Source organism: Diabrotica undecimpunctata, chromosome 1, assembly GCF_040954645.1.
Source record: "Diabrotica undecimpunctata isolate CICGRU chromosome 1, icDiaUnde3, whole genome shotgun sequence".
Taxonomy (NCBI): Eukaryota; Metazoa; Arthropoda; class Insecta; order Coleoptera; family Chrysomelidae; genus Diabrotica; species Diabrotica undecimpunctata.
The window spans coordinates 82,476,500-82,497,642 of record NC_092803.1 but is presented as its reverse complement, the minus strand read 5'-3'; the positions used below and the strand labels follow the sequence as shown (position 1 = coordinate 82,497,642).

At 30.9% G+C, this 21,143-nt stretch overlaps 2 protein-coding genes across 2 annotated transcripts in view; one reads left to right on the top strand and one right to left on the bottom strand.

The window, feature by feature from the left end:
* The window catches only part of LOC140450847 (disintegrin and metalloproteinase domain-containing protein 10-like), a 942,961-nt gene that overhangs the window by 171,161 nt on the left and 750,657 nt on the right, over positions 1 to 21,143 (bottom strand). The gene's annotated exons all lie outside the window — the stretch shown is intronic.
* LOC140442366 (glutamate receptor 1-like) overlaps positions 5,347 to 21,143 on the top strand; it is a 46,005-nt gene continuing 30,208 nt past the window's right edge. The window contains exons 1-5 of the mRNA XM_072533441.1: positions 5,347 to 5,432; positions 5,753 to 5,941; positions 11,274 to 11,368; positions 12,906 to 13,043; positions 19,715 to 19,935. Of these exons, the coding sequence (XP_072389542.1) occupies positions 5,397 to 5,432; positions 5,753 to 5,941; positions 11,274 to 11,368; positions 12,906 to 13,043; positions 19,715 to 19,935 (679 nt within the window). The 5' untranslated portion in view covers positions 5,347 to 5,396. The remainder of the gene's footprint in view (positions 5,433 to 5,752; positions 5,942 to 11,273; positions 11,369 to 12,905; positions 13,044 to 19,714; positions 19,936 to 21,143) is intronic.

Below are 21,143 nucleotides of genomic sequence, written 5' to 3'. Positions count from 1 at the left end.
AGAATAAATTCCAAGAAAACTATGTTGTGGAGAAGAAGCTGCAGATTAACACTAATGGACAAAGTGAAAAATGAACGAGTTAGAGAACTAATTAATGTGAAGTGGACACTAAATAATAAAATAACAAAACGAAAATTACTCTGGTATGGACATATACGAACGATGGACGAGACAATAATATTGCCGAGAACTTAGAAATGAAAACCAAATAGAAGGAGGAACAGGGAATGTTTTAGATTACACTAAAACGGTTAAATACAAACAACAATGAAAAAATAGACCTCACTACAGAATATACATACATATGACAAGAAAAAATGGCGATTTGGATGTAGTAAACGGCAAACAGAATATGTTATGAAAGGCACATTATAAGTACATATGTAGGTAAGTGTAGACGATATTAGCATCTTACGAAAGATTTTAGTTGAGAGGGCTTTAGTAGAAACTTTATTAAAAAAGGAGGCTTCAGTCAGTATATGAAGATTTTTATAGATATTATTAATGAAGTAACAACTAGTGTCACCAAAATGGAAGAGGGACTAAAAGATTTTATGCGTAACTAGGATTGCATCAGGTTTCATTGCTTAGTATTCAGATTTAGCCATATGGTTTTCACTCCCACTAAGGGGAAAATGCACTAATCCCAGATACCTACAGCATTAAAAGGATCGAGCTCTCGTGGAACTCTCTCCGTGTTATCTAGAGATTGCGTGTCGTACAGCTTTCTGCATGGTCTTATAGAGATGTTAATTCAGACCCAGTTTTTTTATGTTTTAATGTTATGTTATGTTTTTTATGAGGTTCTTCGCAATGACTTCACTAATTCAAAAGTATAATAATTTTTATCTAAGTACTTTCCATTCTCCATTTTCTTCGTTTCTTTCTTCCTTTCTGTATTTGGCGAGCTTTTCGTTGTATTTAACGCACAAATTAGTATTGTTAGGTATCGCTATGTCGATTAGTGTTGTTTGCCTTGTTAGTTTATTAACTAGTACGAGATCTGGTCTATTTTGTACTATCATTTGGTCCGTAAGCACAATGCGGTCCCAGTATAACTTAAAGTTGTGATTGTTAAGCATACTCTCTAAAGCCTATTTCTTAATGAAGGATTTTCCCTATTGAATCATGCCGTTCCTTATATTAAGTTGTAGAATATGCTTTAAAGCCCCAATGTGGTATTTAAAATATATATCCTAGAATAATAAAATAATTAAAGAATACTCAAATAACTTACATAGTTGTTTATCAAATTTCATTAGGACAATTAAAAACAAGAGCACACATTGTATAACAAATGCGTTATAAAGTGCGTTATAAAATATAAATATAACAAGTGCGTTATAAAAACACATTAGTTACACCTTGCAAGCTTAGCATCATAATGTCAACAACAACTGCCCCAGTAATGAAGCGATTCGACTATATATTGACATGAAATAAAAGTAGGAATCAAAGTCAGTAATATTTAATTATATTACTATTATATTTTTTAGATTAGATTATATTATATATCGATCGATTAGTAGTCAATAATTGTTAATTGTAATTCATCATGTAAGCACAAGTGAACAGAATCGTTAAATAAGTAATGTCATTCAGTAAAGTTATCCAGTGTAAATAGTAGTAAATAAATATGAAGAAATTATTTAATATATATTTACAAATTATCTCCCGAAGTCAAGATGTAGTTGCGTAAGAAATATCGTTAATCCATTTACACATTATTTTACACCCGGTAAGATGTTGGATGGTTTCTTGTACTTGACATCCATATCGGCATTAGTCGTTTTGGACTGGGGGGTCTTTGACGATATCTTTCAGGTAGTTTTTTGATGGTATAACCTAATCCTGAATGGCGAGTAATGAACCTCCTGTTTCGGTTATTTTTCCTATGGCGACCCTGTGTTTGTGATCAATTATCTCAGATATAACCTCTCAGATATAACAGTACCTATAAGCTTATAACCTCAAACCGGTTAATCGAGGTTATGAAGTTTATCCACCATCATGATCTTTGTGTTTAATATGTTTAACTGCAGACCAAATATTTGGTTTTTGTTTTCAACTAGTTGTATGTGATTAATTAACTCCTCTGGACAATTTGCAACAAAACGTAGGTTGTTTATTTTGCGGCCATATATTGACATTTTCTCTTTTTCCAACCAAGAGTTTGACGTTAAATTGTCGGCATAGTCTTGACTGACTTTATTGGTATATGACCTGTGCAGAGGTTTCTCTCATTTTGATCGGTGTTGTATCATCTACTGCACAAATCGCACGATGTAGAGTCAATGTCGCAGCCTGCATCTGAAAATGAGTTCTAAAATTAGTTATCTGCTTTTCTAAGAGCAATCCAAAGTCCTCGTCCTTCCAAATACCGCGGTAATGTTGTCCTTTTTTCTGCATTTCAAGGATGATGTTTTTATGCCTTTGTAAGGTTTGTTCGAACTTTATTTGTTCGTTTGTTTGTAAGATTTTATATATACTTTTTGCCCTCTTAACAATACCAAATGACTAGCTGTGCGCGGAACATGCGTAGGTGTTTAGTGCGTTAAACACATTTTTACTGTTAAGATGGAAAGCTGTTTTATTATCCTTTGAGTAAACTCCTTTGTTACCTCAATTTTCATTAGGATATGGTCAATTTTCCGCGCTTCCTTTATTCAGAATTATTTACACATATTAGATTCATTAAATGCTAAACATTTCCTCTGGCTATATTCAAGACACGGTACTTGTCAAGACCAAAGTCCAGACTAATATCATTAGAAAAAGTTTTTTACAGGTTTTAGCATTTGTTCCAGGTGACTTCGAGTGGAAGCCAATAGTTTCAAATCATACATATACAATAGACGATAAAGCTTCGCCACTAGAGTAGTGTTATTTTTTATGCTGAAATCTGTGTTAGCTGAGTTCAACCGCTATGATATGGAGTTCAAACAGAATCACAGTAGACTAAATGGGTCTCCTTGAAATAGGCCCCGGTTTATTGCAATATTTTCAGTTTCGATATTGTGTTCACTAGATATTTGAAGGTGAATTTTTGTCTTTTAATCTAACATATATTTTAAAAAGGTCACTATGTTACCATCGACTTTATATATTTATAATACATCTATAAGCCTTTTATGCGACACTGAATCAAACGCGTTTTGGTAGTCGATGAAACTATTTTTGTTGAATCTGTAAACAGGAAATGTAACAGGGGAATTCCATTGTATTTGATGGATACTGGTAATATGATATGTATTAGCAGAAAATTACTGAAAAGGAATTCTGAAAACAAATGGAACATTACTGACAGCTCTTCAAGAAAAAGTTTAAAGTGTGGCAAAATCAGGGAATCTAGAATGCTCTTATAAGTAAGGAATTGCTACTATCAATAAAATAAACAATTTTGGATAGATAAATGAAATAGAAGGTGAGTGGAGTGTTTGTGCAAAAATATTTCAATGAAATTGAAACATGATGCACAGCATTAAAGGTTGGAGAGATAAAAAGAAAGAATAAGAAAGAAACCGCGTTGTAGGAATACCAATCCTTAAATGGATGAGTAAAGTGACAGAATCTAATAAAATTAAAAATGAATTTATTAGGGAACATCTAGATTTCATCTAGACTTTAACAAGTAGAATAAAATAAAATAAAAAACAAATAAAAAATAAATATTAGAGAATAAGGTAATAGATTTATCAATATGAATAGAACGCAAAGAACTTGTCAGAAAAGTGAATAATGAATAAAGAGTACATACAAGTAACTGCAAAAAATATGAGTTCAAATCCATACCCATTAACGAACACCTCACACGCAAAACACAATTGAATTATATGCTTTTGAAGTCAATTCCGGTACAAATTTATCGATAAATACCGTTTGTCGTCAACATCCACCCGCCAATAGTAGTTATTTTGTAAAATTCCATAAAAACAAAATTATTAGTGGCATTAAAACGATCAAACTTGAATACCTGAGTCCACGGAGTCGTTGTTATATGTGCTAAGATTAAAAAACGACTGGTGATTTTATTACTATAATAAGTAAATATTTGTTTAAATATAAAAATGAAATATTCCATGTAGTTTGAGAATTACTTCTCTATTCCCATTTAGTATAAAGTAGGTGTTTATGTGAAGGTTTCAGGTTAGTAAGAAAAAACGATGTAAGGTAGGTCATGTAAGTGTGTTTACGTACAACCGTTGTTATTTTATTTTTTGGTCATGTTATGGTTTCATATGTTTGTATACCGATTGTCCATGTGTTAACTTCAGGTTTCTATAGGAAATGTTTTTTTTATATTAGATTCGAAATACATTTACAATAAATAGTTTTGCCATAATGTGCTAAATTCTGGATATTTTTTTCTTTTTAATTACTTTTTTTTTGTTAGCATGTGTATAATGAATCCACCTATAAGGTTCCAGATTTTCTTATCCATTTATTTCTCTTGAACACTCTTTCTTTCTTCGTATATATCACATGTTGAAAATTTGGGGCATAACGTTTTACTGTGTCTGAACGTACTTTCTTTTCTTCTTCCATTTAGTATCTAGGATGCAGATTTCCGTAAATCGTTATATTTTTATACCATTGTGATGCTGATATTGATTCACTGTTTTAAAGTGATTATTTGTATTGACTTCCTTTTGTTCTGCCGCCCCCATCGGTGATTCAAAAGGATAAATTTATCCTGACTGTCTTTTAAAATAGATAATCCAATGACCAATTAAATAATCCTGTAGGTATTGAGACTTGTCTAATTTTAGGGACTTTCAGAACTGATCAGTCTCATTTTTAAGTATAATATTAGGTTCTATTTGGTGGGGACTTAATTTTTCTTCATATGATAAAATAGAGAATAAACTGTATTGATTATGATCATTTTTTTTATTTTTTATAGTTTTGCGAGTGACCTTCTGGATATACTCTCTATCGTCCACACGACGTTCTTCTATTTTCATATACTCTTCTTTTATTATCATCCTTATACTATTAATTGTTAGTTATGTTTCTCTTCTTGATTGTCTTTCTTCAACAGTAAACATCCATAATATAAACCCAATATAATAGTATATATTATTTAATTTCACATTTATTTGTTAGGAATTTCACATAAGATACTCTGGAGAGACTTTGGAGATCTTTGAATTTAACCAAATATATTTATTAAAGTTATTTTAGCTAGTTTTGATATCGCAAAATCTACTGAAAGCGGCCGCAATTTTTCTGGAAAAAATTTAATCATTCGACCCTGTAAAAGTAACACGGAAAGTTGCAGACACACCATTTGGAGCAGCCGTAAAATTATTATTAAATTCATACACATCCATACATACAGACCGATTTTATTACCAGACATCGTTAACTTGATTTCAAGGAAGGTATCGTCCAGAATGAAGGTGGTATTACTTTTTATAGCCGTATACGTGGTGAGCCTTCTAAGATTTTATGTAGAGTTTTTCGTATGATATTTATATGATCTTTCGAAATTAGTTTATTATAGCCGGGAGATCAGTAAGAAAATTTATGATTTATAATTTATAATGTTTTTAATCTCAACTTTAATCAGTTTATTTTACTAAGATGTTCTCTAAAAATTCGTTCAAATCCTAAAGTACATTTTTTTATGCGTCTTAATATTTTTTATAATTGCTCTAAAGTAAGAAGTTGTTATACTTTGGTGACTTGTAGATAAACGGAAATTCATGCAAATAACTTCTTCATGACATATTACTGTGTCTTTTTTCAGGTAGAATCCATTAAAATAAGTAAAAATCTGTGTGATAATAGAAGCTTGTATGAATCTATGGATAAGATAAGTGTATGGCACGAGGGAGAGCAAGAGTTTAAAACGATTTTATGGTTTTGCATTCAGTGGAGACGTGAGGCTTGGAATTATGATGGTACTGACAATAAAATAAAGGTCCTAGCTACTGATGTAAGTATTTAATAGGCATTTAAACGATTAAAATTGTGTTCAAAAAAATTCTAAAATAAAATTATCGTCTAATTAATTATCTAATTATCGTAAAAGTCATATTCTTAATCCGTATATGTTTATAATTGGCGAGTGGTAATATTATTTTGAGAATTAACTTATTTTAATCTTATAGACATTAGACATCTTTTAAGCTATCTTTTAAGATGTAGTTAATAATACATTACGTGGCTCTGGCCTGTTATTAATTTGTTAGTAGTATACTCTTATTGCTTATTTCTTCTTTCATTATTGGTACCCAGATCTTGCTACGTTCTATTAATGTATTTGCTACACATTTTTCTGCATTTAGTAATATGAGGACAACTTCTGTAATTTTCTTTATTTTGCTGTATGTTTCTATAAGGCCTATTGATATATCGATCCATTGGACACTGTGTTTATTATCGTTTACTATCTCAGGTATGTTTGTCTACCTGGGATTCGTCAAAGTATCTGTTTTTAACGTATGATTTACGCTATTTTTTTTAAATATAGGTCAAACTGGCAAAAATGTTCTCAAAATAAACTTGATAGTGTGTAAAATATTTTATTAAAATCAGCTGAGCACTTTCGGCATGTAATATGTCATTTTCAGAGCTTCGTCTTTTAGGTTACAAATACCTCATGGATAAGTGATTGTTAGGTAGGAGATAATATATGGTAGCTAATTATAATTATTCTCTTTCAACCCTGAAGAAGCCAAATTAATTCTCTTTGGCGAAAACGTTCGGCGAAACAATTGATACTCATTCAAATTTCCCCAATATTTTATTTAAGAGTTTACTATATATATATATATATATATATATATATATATATATTATATATATATATATATATATATATATATATATATATATATATATACAGTGTAGGTAAAAGCTTATGGTCGGTATGGTAAAATTTAACAGGATATCTAACACAGATATAAAATCATATTTTCAGCGAATAGACAAAGATAACAATCATATTTCTTCCTTGGTCTCCCCTCCATATTTCTTATTGCTGCCCATTGCCCAGTAGTAAGACGATTAGTTCCGATTAGTTTCGATTAGTTCCGATTAGTTCCGATCTGAGATATATATATCTCTCTGGTTCCGATCCTAAGAAACTAGAGGTGGGTCGTTGACATTTTGATCGGAACCGTTTTTCGTAAACTGTAACTAGTTAATTGTTTATCAGTAGTTTCAAATAAGCGAGTACACAAAAAACATATTGGCTATTATATTGAAAGAAACTAACAAAGGATATATTTATTATAACTTAAAAAATAAATTAAACAATACAAATAGTACTTACATTTACGTGACACATTATTAAATCGCGAATCGTCTAAATTGACATTTAAAAACATTCGTTTTCCCACTTTTCTTGTTGTTTCTCCTTTTGTTTAAAATTAAACCAGATTTTGAACATGTGTTCACAAGGAACAGATTTTGTTAGAATACTACAATATTTTATGAATATAGTGGTTAAGTTAGGATATACATGGCGATGGTTTTTCCACCACTGTTCCAATTTCCACCACAGTTCCAATCTCCGTTCGAAATTTTTTGTGGCCATCAGACAAATACATGTCGACTTCTTTTATATCTCTAGATACAGGTGTATGTTTAGATGAGTCATGTCCAATAAAGTCATCAAAAATACACCATGGACTTAAGTCATCTTTATCAGTTTCTTTTTCTTGTACTGGTTGATTTTCACTAGTACAATCTTCTTTTTCTTTTTTTATAGAAGTAACCAGCTTCTTAACTCTTTCTTTTGTTTTTTATAACTAGGTATTCTGATTAATGAATGAGTTTCGATTTACGATTGATCTGCATTTTCAATTTCAAATCTTTATTGATAGTTCGTCAAAGGATTTATTTATTGTAAATATTCAATTATGAATTATTTTTCTTAGTCCAAATTATTGACCTAGTATTAGAATAATAATTTTATTTTAAAAAATGCACATTTGTAGAAGATGCAGCTTTTATGGCCCGCTTTCTGAATATTGCAATGATTGAAACTTCTCCTGACGCATTTCTGTCCGTTTCGACTACTTCTACTACAAGTACTGACATACTGCCACCGCCACCCAAGCGTCAAAAGGTGATGGATACTTCCATTAATAAAAATATTAGTTCAGAACAAAAGTAACAAATAGATATGGATTTACTAAACCTATGCAAAGACTCGTTTCATCCGTTTTCCATAGTTGAAGAACCAGCTTTTAAAAAGTTTGCAGGGTGGATTCCTGGATATAAACCGCCAACAAGAAAAACTTGTTCATTACGTCAGGTTCATTACTTCAGGAATGTTATATCAAAACTAAGCAAATTATTAGATCACAAGCTGTTAAAGAAGTAGAAAATATCTGTATTACTACTGACCTCTGGACATATGGAGTAACTAAAAGTTACATCGCATTAACAGGACAATATTTAGCCGAAAATTTAGGCTGCTGCCATTTTTCTGGAAATCATAATTCAGAAAATATCGCTTTTGAAATTAGTGAAATTATTAATCAGTGGGGTCTAAGACGAAAAGTAAATTTTGCAGTAACTGATAATGCCTCAAACATAGTTAAAGCTATTAAAGATGTTTGTAATGAAAATATTTAAATTGTTTTGTTCATACGTTAAATTTATTGGTGGAGGACACACCTAAATGCTGTCGTGTACAAATAGATAAAATAAAAAGTCTTTTTTTCGATAATTCGGCAAAAAACACATTTAGACTTAGACCAAATCTAAATAATGAAGAGTGGATTATTTGTTCTAAATTTTCCTAAATTTTACTGCCTTTTAAAGAAACAACAAGTACAATGAGTGGCCAAAAATACTTGAAGTTTAGTGATTGTTATGGTACGCTGCCTGCAAGAATCATGCAATAAAATTTTAGCAAACGGTAACTTTACATCCATAGTATCCGACGTAGTACTATTACTAATATCGGGTTGTATTGTTTAGTTTATTTTTCAAGTTAAAATAGATATATTCTTCAATAGTTTCTTTCACTTCAATAAATATTGTGTATAAACGATAATAGCCATTATGTTTGTTTATGTAGGTAATCTCTTACTTGAAGCTACTGTTCAACAATCATAGTAACTTGTTTACGAAAATCGGTTTACGATTAAAACTTTAACGACCCACCTCTATTCGTTACCTCTATCCTTACTTTGATTCGGTGCTTTGACGAATCGAGAGATCGGGAGACGAGATGTTGCCAAATAATTTTGTATGAAGCATTTTATTGTGCATTTTATGTTAGAACATTATACATATATATATATATATATATATATATATATATATATATATATATATATATATATATATAGGAAGGAGATTTCACTAATTTAAAAATAGCCTTTAAAACTTCATTAACTGCGAGATCAATATATTCCTAAGTCAAAGATAAAAGTGACATCAAAGATTGTTCCAACGTTGGGTACCAGATTCCTTGCAACAATTGTAATTTGGTATATGTGGGACAAACCACGCGTAGCCCAGGTAGTCGCTTAATCAGTCATCGAAGCGACAGCAGACTATATCCGGAAAGATCTGCCCTTGCAGAACATGTAAATAAAGAACATCACATAATGAATTATGAATCAGTCAAAGTTTTAGCTACTGAAACCAATTACAAAAAAAGAATCTTCTTAGAAATGGCATTCATTGCTCAGAATTCAAACGCAATGAACAAAAGGAGTGACATTAATCAGTTAAGCTCCATTTACTCCTACCTATTATATTTGGATACGCATTCACATGTCAATGATGTTTCAACATCTGAGTCATTGTAAAGTTTCCAGGTTCATTTATTTAGTATTTTTTCATCTTAAAAAAAATAAAAATTGTTCTTTCAACCTAAATAAAATCTTTGTTAAATTTTGATGTGTAATATAGTAGTACTACATAAGACAAAGAAAACAAGAAGAAGTTCTGTCATTTGCCATGTCCAGGAATGACAGCTACTCTTAACCTAACACTCCACTGTTGGCCGGCACAGGTGGCCGTTTTAAATCGTTGTAATCGTCTTTATCTTATGTGTTAAAAGTAAATATAATTGTCAAGTTTGGTCTTTTACACCATGCAATTTATAGATTATTTAATTATTGACTCAATCAATGAGTGGTGCGTGATATTGTCACATGTGAGTAGAACATCCACGAAAGACAAATCTCATTAACGTAAGTTTTTATAACCTTTTACATTCTTAATAGGTTTCGAGGATGCTTTACTAACAGTAGCACTTTATTTCAGTTTTTCCTGATGATGAAAATAAACATTTTCGAAAGATTGAAACTTAGTTGAAAGAGTACACTTATTTCACCGCTGCAAATCCCAATAAACCTCAAAGCTCCGTATTCTAACGTTGTCAGCAAAGACTTCTTTTCCTATATATATATATATATATATATATATATATATATATATATATATATATATATATATGTTTATATGTATATATTTATATATATATATATATATATATATATATATATATATAAATGCTCCTAAAGGTTTTTCGGATAAACCATGTGTATAGATCTTACCCCTTACAGTCCAACCTTGGACAAACTAATACAAAAATAGATTAATATTAAGCGTCAAGGGCCTATTACACGTTACCAAAAATGTAAAAATACTTATCTTGAATTCGTAGACATCTAGGATAACTTCGTATAATAAATGTCCAAGGTTTGTTAGTAAATCAACGAGATCTTCCATTTTTAAACTTGGTTTAGTATTGTATGAATTAAACTATGCTAGTGATCTCCTGACACTGAAAATTTTATTCTAAGAACTTTAGAAAAAGCTAAAATTAAAATAAAAAGAACCCTAAGCTTTTTTATCACCTAGGTCGATCATATAGTCGAACAATCCATAAAAAAGTCACGGGTTCGCAATATGAAAAGGGAATAAATAACTTTTGTTTATTACAGGTTTATTAAAAGTATATTAAATTTTCAAATTATTTTTTATTTTGTAAAGAAAGACATTGCACGCCGTCGGGAATATCTTGACAAATATTAACTTCTCTCGATAATAACAACTCATAAAAAATGGCATTAGAACTAGAAATCTAGAAAGGAATGTAATACAAAACAAAAATAAAAGTTAGTAAAAGTATTGGATCTCTTCTTCTTTTAACAAGTATATTTTTTATTATTTATGATAAATTTCTTTTTTCTAATGCCATCTTTAAGAAATTATGTCCGTTTTACTATATTATCACACTTAACTATGTATTGCTTTAATATTATATGAATCCTCAACAATACAAACTTTTGTAGGCATTACCATACATTAAACCCGCCAACAGTACTGCAGAAATACAGGGCTATGTAGGAGATATATTCGTTATAATAGTAGAAGCCTTTAAACTGAAGTAAGTAATTTTATCCTCACTTACTTGATGGAATGTAAAAGAGTTGAGATTTAATATTTGTGCGTAAATATGAAAGAAAAGTCTTAAAGAAAACCTGACTGATAAAAGCTAGTGAAAAAAATTAAGTGCTAAAACCACATTCAAAAACAAAATACATAAGAAAAATGAAAATCAATAATAAAAAGAGGAAAACAAAATAGGCAAAACACTGAAAAGATACAAAAATAATTTAAAAATACCAAGTATTAAAAATTTAATACATCACTTAATTCTTAAGCAAAATTATTAGATAAGCAAAAAATGTTAGAGAAACAAAAAAAGTTATCAGAGAATTTTAAAAGAATAAGAAAGAAACAAAATATTCCCACACATTTAATAATAACAAGTAGATTAAGACTTCAAGGGTAAGCATAAATTAATTAAAATTTTACTGCAGTATCCGAAAACAACACAGGCTTGGCAAAGCTGATATGCTATTTGGTGTGATAAGAGATAAAAGTAAAGTTCGTGTAACCTTCTGGCTAAGGTCTAGTTGTAGGGTTTTCAGGTCGCGCAAGCGCCCGCGCCCCTAACATGACTTAACAACTACTTTCGTAGCCGGGACCGACGGCTTTACGTGCCCTCCGAACCACGGTGGCAGCTCAGTTAAATTAGAAATTGAAAATTTCTGGTGAAGAAAAAGAAAATATTTACGATACTATCATTTAATAAAGTTCGGTCACTTTGCGACCGTCTCTACTGCCAGGTAAGCTGAAAGAAGCGTGTCTTAGATGATAATTACAGCGCGATAGTGGCATAAGATTCTTTAGAAGTCAAAGAAGCCTGCATGCTATACACGCAGAAAAACCTAACAAAAACAGCTGCAAGGAAAGCATAAACAGACATAAAACGAATAGTGAAGGAGTGGCTAGAAAAAAAAAGTAGTTTTAGATAAATGTGAATAGATGTTGGCAGCGATGGATCTACGTAAAAGATAAGCCAGCATGAAGTGACGGATATAGTGATTGTATACGTGAACCAAATATAAGATGTGTGATCCAGAGCAGACGATGTAATGATAAGAAGCCACCCCTAAGATATAGACGAGGACTAGATTTTGTATAGATAGAATGGAAGAAATATGAATAGATTCTAGATAATATAAGTGTCTAATCTAAATCTAATAAGAACGAGATGTCCTAATTGGAGGAAATATCTACTTTCTACGGAGGTATCCTTCAAAAGCTAAACAAAACGGTGGTGACTCCCTATAAGTGATAAGAGACTACTTACAGATCATAGCAATCTCCTCTAGCTTTTTCTGGCTCAGCCAACATTCACCACCTGTAGACATTCACTCAGTATGTCTAATACCAGTTTTCCTGTCTTAAAAACTGTGAACGTACAATTATTCAACACAATGGCAGATTAAATTTCTTTTCAGTCATAAACATCCTAATTAAAAAGTGCCTATAAGTACATATAAATACAAAAAGTTAATTTAAAACACTGGCCTTGAATTCTTCTTTCCTTGATTTTATTGTTTGTTACTTTTTAGCTTTGTTATGTACAACGTCCGTTATCACGAAGGTGTTGCTTTCGTAAATGATGGACTTGGTGACATTTATTTAGGAGGAACTATTGGAAATTCTGACTTAAAAAACGTAATGATTTCCCAACCGTACATGATGAACTCGTAAGTTATTATTTTTTCCTGAAATCGTTTTTTAATATATATATATATATATATATATATATATATATATATATACATATATATATATATATATATATATATATATATATATATACATATATATATATATATATATATATATATATATATATATATCTCGAATAAAGGAGTACGACCGTTAATCCAATATAAATAAGGATCAGTCGAAGAGTAGTGGGTTTTTCGATCAAAAGTTGTAGAAAAGACACAAAGAAGGTGGCTAATTCATCTATTTATTGAAGACGTTTCGCTCTCTAATCAGAAAGCATCATCAGTTCATCTAAAAAGCACAATATGAAAAACCAAACATCCATAGACAAGTCAATATAAATGTGTTACCTTAAAAAGACATGTAGCAGTCAATGGTGTAAAATGTAAAGAAGCTTAAGATAATAGACATCAATAATTAGTTGTATAAACTAAATTAAAACTAGATACAGTTTACAATTTGATTCAAACATAGCACAGCAAAACACCATGTGGTTATTGTACATGTAATTTAAAAAAGTATGTAAAAAATAAATATTTGCCGAGAACTAACAAGATCAGAAGATCACACTTCCAACAGTTTAATATTAAATTAATTTTATTTTTACTTTAGGTAACATTATTGAACAGATTAAGAGTTTACTTAGTAATATTATAAAAGGTGTAATGAAGTTACCACAAAAACTTCCAATGCTAACAGGAGATACCCGGCAAATGGGAGCACAATTCAGGTCAAAATAGCTATCACGTGAAAAGACAGTGTCCTTGAAGGCAAAGCAGACACACAAAAAGGCAAGTTACCAACCGCTCAAGCAATATGGCGGTAAGTTTAAAGAATATAAAAAAGTAGGCGAAAACCTTGTCTGTACGAACCATTCAATGAAAGAAAAAGATGTTTAAGAACACCATTTTCCATTCAGGGAATGGAATTCAGGAAACCTTGAAAACGTTTTTACACATATAAAACAAATCAAAGATAAATATCGCTCCGTCCCTATCCTGACAACTGAAAGCTACACAGCCAATATTGATTCGCTTTACTAAATAACCTATACTACTTTACAAAAACATGAACAAAACCAAATTTATAAATTTAATTAGTTACCTTTCCGTTTCCAAACTTTTTATCTCTGTAGTATATTCTCAAATTTGAATAAACCGCTTAACCATTAATTTCTTTCAATGCTAAAATTTACCTGGATACTCTCCTGTAAATTCGCTAACTAAACTTCCTTCTTTAGTTCTAGTCCCAAAAAACGAATCTTAATCTCACGTCCTACTCTTAATATTATCTCCTCTTGGATACAATGATAATTTATTGGTACTTACAAATACTGAAAACATTAACTTCTGTACTGCTACCATGCAGCATACATGGATTTGCCACTGCTACCACTTTTTTAAACACTTTCCAAAACAAAATTACTTTTTCATTCATCTTAATTTTCTTCTACCGTTAAGATTTACCGGTATTCAATCCCTTTTCAGCTTGAGATGTTACTCTTTTTACGAATAGAAACATACACATAGAATTTCTCCTCTCCTCTCCAATGATCTTTTAGTATTTCAAACAAACATCTAGAATTTCCATTTTCTACGAAATCCATCAAATTAATATTTTCTTGTTTTCGATACATACCCAACAATAGCATCTACATAAATTAAATATATGTTTTCATAAAGATACAGATGAAATAGCTTGCTTATAGTAAATAGGTATGTAAAAAAGTTAAACAAGACAATAAAACGTTTTTCGAAAGTTCCCGAATAAAATTAATACATTTTGTGAAATTTTAACCTTCTCCTTCTTCTTCAAGTGCCCTGTCCGTTGCGAACGTTGGCTGTTAACATGGCAATTCTGATCTTGTTTGCGGCGCTTCTGAATAGTTCGACCGATGTGAGCCCGAACCCCTTCCTCAGATTTTGGAGCCACGAATGTCTTCTCCTGCCTGGCCCTCGCTTACTGTCTATTTTTCCCTGGACAATCAATTGCAGTAGACGGTACTTATCGTCTCTCAATATGTGGCCTAGATATTCAAGCTTTCTTTGTTTAATCGGTAAGATAGTTTCGAAACAAACAAGTTATTATTATTATTCATAGCCGTTCGGCTATGAATAACTATTCTGATGAGCTTTATTAAAGCGAAATACGTATCAATAGATACATAGACGCTTTGAACGTGAAATAAAATCTTTTCTGTCTTTTTCATTTTCTTTGTTTAATTGTATTCACGATTTCGTTAATACAATTTTAACCATTTCGGATAATTCCACATATATACCAATTCTAAAATTTTGACAATTTTGACTAGTTCGGAAATCACATATGTAAACCATATTAGAATTAGTATTAAAGGCGAAAAGCTATCATTAAACAAATGCAGGTCAGTTTCGTTTATAAGTCTTTCTCCATTTTCACACAAGGGATGGTCACAGCAGATATTTTTGAATTACCTTTTTAAGAAACCAATATATATATATATATATATATATATATATATATATATTTGAAGAATAGGAAATTTGTGTAGGTACTTAATATGAAAACCGTAACTGGATTCCGACTAACAAGGATGAAATAAAAAATTCTTAAGTATTCTGTCGTAATGGGTTTCATAATATTCCTTTGTAATGGTCCACAAATGACTTTTATCATAAGAAGTTTATCTTTAGTAATGCCTAATTTAAATAGAAAAATAAAATGGCAAACGGTAATAATGAATACTACAAGCACCCAGGCTAATTGGCTAAGCCAAAGTCATTATATAAAAAAATACTACAAGCACCAATTAATAAAGATAAAAATATTTCATCCAAATTAATGAACTATTAAAACAATAGCAACACTATATAAAGAAGTATACACTACAGAAACAAATTACTTTTCTCTCTTTTTTCTTTTTCCAATTAATTTGAAAAGATTTTAACAGAAAACTTTGCAATAAAACACCTCTTAGCCTCTTTAATTCTCTCCAAGAACTAATTCCATTCAAACTATTAAGAAAATTGTAATTTGCAAGTATTCCGTTAGTATTTCCATTGCGAGTGAAAGCCCGAAAATCTATTTTAAAGGACTTTCGTTCCATCAGTCGATCCTTCCACCATTCGAGATCTATTCTAAGCAGTGACTGAGTTTTCGATTCTCGGTACGCAGCTTAAAGACCAAAACTTTCGTCATTAAAGTGTATTAAAAGTCAATATTAAGTTTTAACTTCAAATGAAGTTTTTCTACTAATCAACTAACTGGAAAACTTGATTGACTAGCGCAATTAACAGCGGGAGATTGACGTAGGAACTTAAGTTTTAAATTAAAGAAAGGTATTTCGGAACTGCTCTGTCGAAATTAACGGTTAGGAGGTGGTATGAATAGTACAGATATAAAAGATAATAAACGTTTCCTTTCAATTCCTCCAGTTATCCTTGAAAATACACAAAGATTTGCTCACCGATAGTATCGTTCAAAATTAACAATATATTGATGATTCAGTTTATGTTATTGCTACTGATTTTGTGCAATAAACAGGAGTTTAACAGGTTAATAAAGTCCTCTAGTTTACCTTTAGTTAGGATCTTTCAATTCTTTACGAACTTTATAAATTGGTAAGGGCTAACGAGTATACTGTTAAAGCTACATATTATATCACATTGGCTATCATTTATTTAGTCGCGCAAATGACTGTTACATCAAAAAGGTGTTTTGTTCAGGCAACGCTACGCGCGCTTCGCCTATTTTACGGCACCCATAATCGTTCTAGAGAGAGGACTACTTGTGGTGTGGTGGACAAATCAAATTTGAGTCTACTGGATAAGTAAACAGTGAAATAGCACCCTTACAAAATGCAAGATATGCCAAAAATATCGCAGCTGTCCGTAATAATATGCAGGAGAATCCAAAGTAATCGATTTTACGTTACTCACAAGAACTCGGCCTTTCACAGACCAAAATTTGGCGAATTTTGCGTGGTGGCTTGGAAATGCACGTAAATAAAATTTAATTAACGCTGGAGCCAAATAAAGACGACCATAGATAACGATGTGTGTTTGCTGAATGGACCTTGGAACAGTTGGGAGCCGATCTTAATTTGCATCAAAAAATCATCTTCAGTGATGACGCTTCAAATACTTTCTCCTAAGTATATGAATTAGTGAACCTTTAATTAAACGTTATTTAGGCCAATGCGATAGTTTTCATCAGTTTTACCAATCACCATTACGTTTTTTACCCGTTTCTTGAAGATAAATTGTCAGTCCCTTTGCTTTACTTGCATTATTAACTCTGTCTATCATATTTTTTCCATTTTTTCTGCTATAAACAGGGTATCGTCTGTATACGGTCGCTTTAAGTAGTGCTGTTGAAATGTTTTAAGGTTACTTCTGGGTTCCAATAAAGGTTTTAAAATATGCAAAGATCTTTTCCATCTAGCTTTATTTTCCGTAGTTAAAACAACAATTTTTCATGCTGGACTCTATGAAACGCCTTCCTGTAGTCGATAATCAAAAATACAGCTACTAAAACCAAAAAGGTTTTTCAACGGCAATAAAAATATTAGATGAGAAGAAAACAGAATAACATACCTATAAACTCAAAACTGAAAAGATCTTCAGAGTAGTTATTTATTTTATTATTTTTCATTACAATACCTTTAAAAGAGAAATACTCTAATGTAACGAATTTACATATTATTAAACACAGAACTTTCAAATTAATCTACCGATATGGTTCTTGGACCTCAAACACAAAATATAACAATAAAGAAATATATAATAATATAATAAGATTAGAAAAAAAATATAATACAACTTATACCTCCACGAGTCAAAAGAGTCATTCTTCAATACGCCCCATATGACTGTGAAAAAAAGTTCCAAATCGTAATGGTGACCATCCAGAAGCCTATCATGGAAGTATAGTACATAAACAACTTTAACACTAATTAACACTAAGAAAAAAAGAATTACATCAACATGAAGCATACAACAATTTTCATCAAATTGGCAGAACTAATATACATAAGCCAAGGTGACAAATCCCTGAAATATTAAATAAGAAACAGTATGGTCAAATCAAAAGATATGATGAGAAAACTTATGGAGCAAATGAGTACTATGCTCAACCTCCTAACTACAGTAATACTAAGTTGGTTTATGGCATCAACCTATTTATAAAATTCTAATTTGAAATGCGAAGGGTACTTTCCAACATATTCTTGAACTGAAATAATTTATAAAATTGTATCAAGTGAATATAATGTTAATATTAGAGAACCAGTTGATCGATAAACCTCATAGCTCAAGCTCACACAAAAAAAAAATATTCCAAGGACTATCTTTAGGCCAGAAGCGTATCTATAGAAAACGAACTAAGCCCGATAAAGCAATCTACAGTACTCTGTCCAACTAAACATAACAATGAGATGGATCATTTTGACAACTTTAAAAAAAGAAAAATAGGCAGAAAAAAATAATTGGAGGTGACTATAATTCTAAATATAAAATATGGCGTTCCAGACTTACTACTACGAAGGGAAAAGAAATACTTAAGGCCATAGTAGGTAATGATACAAAATATATTTTCACAAAATATAAGATCTCGACGAAATCATTGGCCATTCTCTAAGCATTGAAATATGTTAAAAACTCTTATATAAAAAAAAACGTTAATTCTTTCAGACTGTCTTTTAGTCCTGCCCAAAACATTTAGTAATCCTTATATAATTTTAATAAAGGATCAGTTAAAGCAGGTAGCAAACTCTGGCTTTATTATAAAATTTATTTGAGTTAAGGCACAAGTGGATAATAAATATGTAGACTACTTAGCTAAGTATAGCGTAATATCAGGAACATTATTTTCATATTGTTTATATGTATCAGATGCCATTGCAATTTAAAAAAAGCTATCGAAATGGAAAGAGTAGTTTATTCTTTACTGCTTTACAAACCATATAGGACAAAACACTCTACAACCAGTTATTTCACAAACTATTTGGTTTAAGAGTTCTAAAGCTCCACCTAAATATATAACCACCAATCGACTAAGTACGCTTTGGACATGTGTGCTATCCAAATCATTTATTTAAACTAAAAAATGGGATTGAAGATGATAATTGCAAACATTGCGGAATACTGGGTGATCTTGATATCTTTTTTTAAAAGTTCTCGCAGCATTCAAACTCCTTCCACAAACATTTAATTAAATTTAGTATGTCGTATGCACTATTCAATATCCAGTGTACGCTAATAAGTAAATTTTTCAGTTTATTATGTTTCAATTCTTATCAGAACGTACAAAATACTTCATCCAGTAAAATAAGTTCTGTTCTGAAGTATTTTTATTGTGAATTACCCAAAATTTATACGTTTCATTTGAAGTTTCGATTTCTATTTCGGAAATCGTTCTGGAATTTTGTGAAAAATTTGATTGTGTGAAATAATCTAAAGTGGAACACCAAACGTTAAAATAAATACACATATCAGGTGTATTATTTTAATGTATGATAATGCTTATGAACGACCATATAAACGTGATAAAATAATTTATAATATACGTATATAAAATTTACCTTGGTTTAAAAAAATCATGAACCTAAGGGTTAACAATTAAAACGATTTAAACACATGCTTTCTTATATGTAATTAATTTTCAGCTATAGACTCTACATGAAGAAACCCAGGGATGAAATAAATTCATATTTTTACGTGAAATCCTTTTCCAAGAACTTATGGTTAGTATCTTTCTTAGTTTTTATTACCATGTCTATTACGATTTGGGTAACTGGACAATTATTGAAGAAATATAAAACCAAGGAACCTTGCGTCTCTTTACCTATATGTCTTATTGGAGCTATATCTGGAATGCTGAACCAAGGTGAGATATATTTTTGATACAAACAGTTTCTGTTTAAATATCTAGACAATCATATTGTCTTAACGTTCATATAAACAAGTAATGTATATTACCAATATTTTGAAAAATATTTCATAAATCTAAAATTAACGGTAGTTACTGTAGGATCTATTTACTACGATAAACAAACTTTTCTTTTCTAAAACCAATTTTTTTTTTGTCAACATTGTCAAAGTGCGATAATATTTCATACAACGGCTAGATTCGAAATCTGTGAAATTATATATTGTAAGATTATTAGAGACATAAAAAAATACAAAGTGGTTACATACTGGCTGTGTTTGTTGCTCTCTAAATTAAAAATTTCTTAAAATATGAACCGTCATAGTAAATACCTTCATACTTTGATATTGTTACCTCACAAATTCACAAACAACAAATAATACCAATCGCACAGAATGAATGTTCCTAACCAAGAGTCCTAATTTATTCTTCAAACAATTCTTCTTAAAGTGCCTATCCGTTCCGGATGTTGGCGATCATCACGGCTATCTTTACTTTGTTTATTGCAGCGCGGAACAGTTCAGTGGTAGTCGTGTTATACCACTTTCGTAAATTTTGAAGCCAGGAAATGCGTCTTCTTCCCGGTCCTCTCTTACCATTTACCTTCCCTTTGAGAATCAGCTGGAGAAGGCCGTAACGTTCTTGATTTCTCATTACATGTCCTAGATATTCCAACTTTTTAGATTGACGATCATGAGAATTTCACATTCTTTCCCCATTCTACGCAGGATCTCCACATTAGTAACTCTGTCAACCCAGGATATACGTACGATGCGCCTATAACACCACATTTCTAAACCTTCGAGCCGATTCATAGATGCAACAGTCAGTGTCCAGGCTTCCATTCCGTAGAGCAGAACTGTGAATATGTAGCAGTTCAATAGACGGCATTTTGTTTTTAATGATATGTCTCGACTGTTGAAAATGGTTCTCATTCTAACGAATTCTGCTTTTGCTTTTATTATTCGCTGTTTAATTTCTGTTGAGTGGTCCCATTGGCTATTTAAATTGGTGCCTAGATATGTATATTGCTCGATTCTTTCGATATTCTGTTGGTTGATTGTAAGTTGAGCGTTTAGTATTGGTTTTTTACTAATTGTCATAAATTTGGTTTTCTTTATGTTAAGAACTAGTCCGTATCTGTTGCTGACTTCTGTTATGCGATT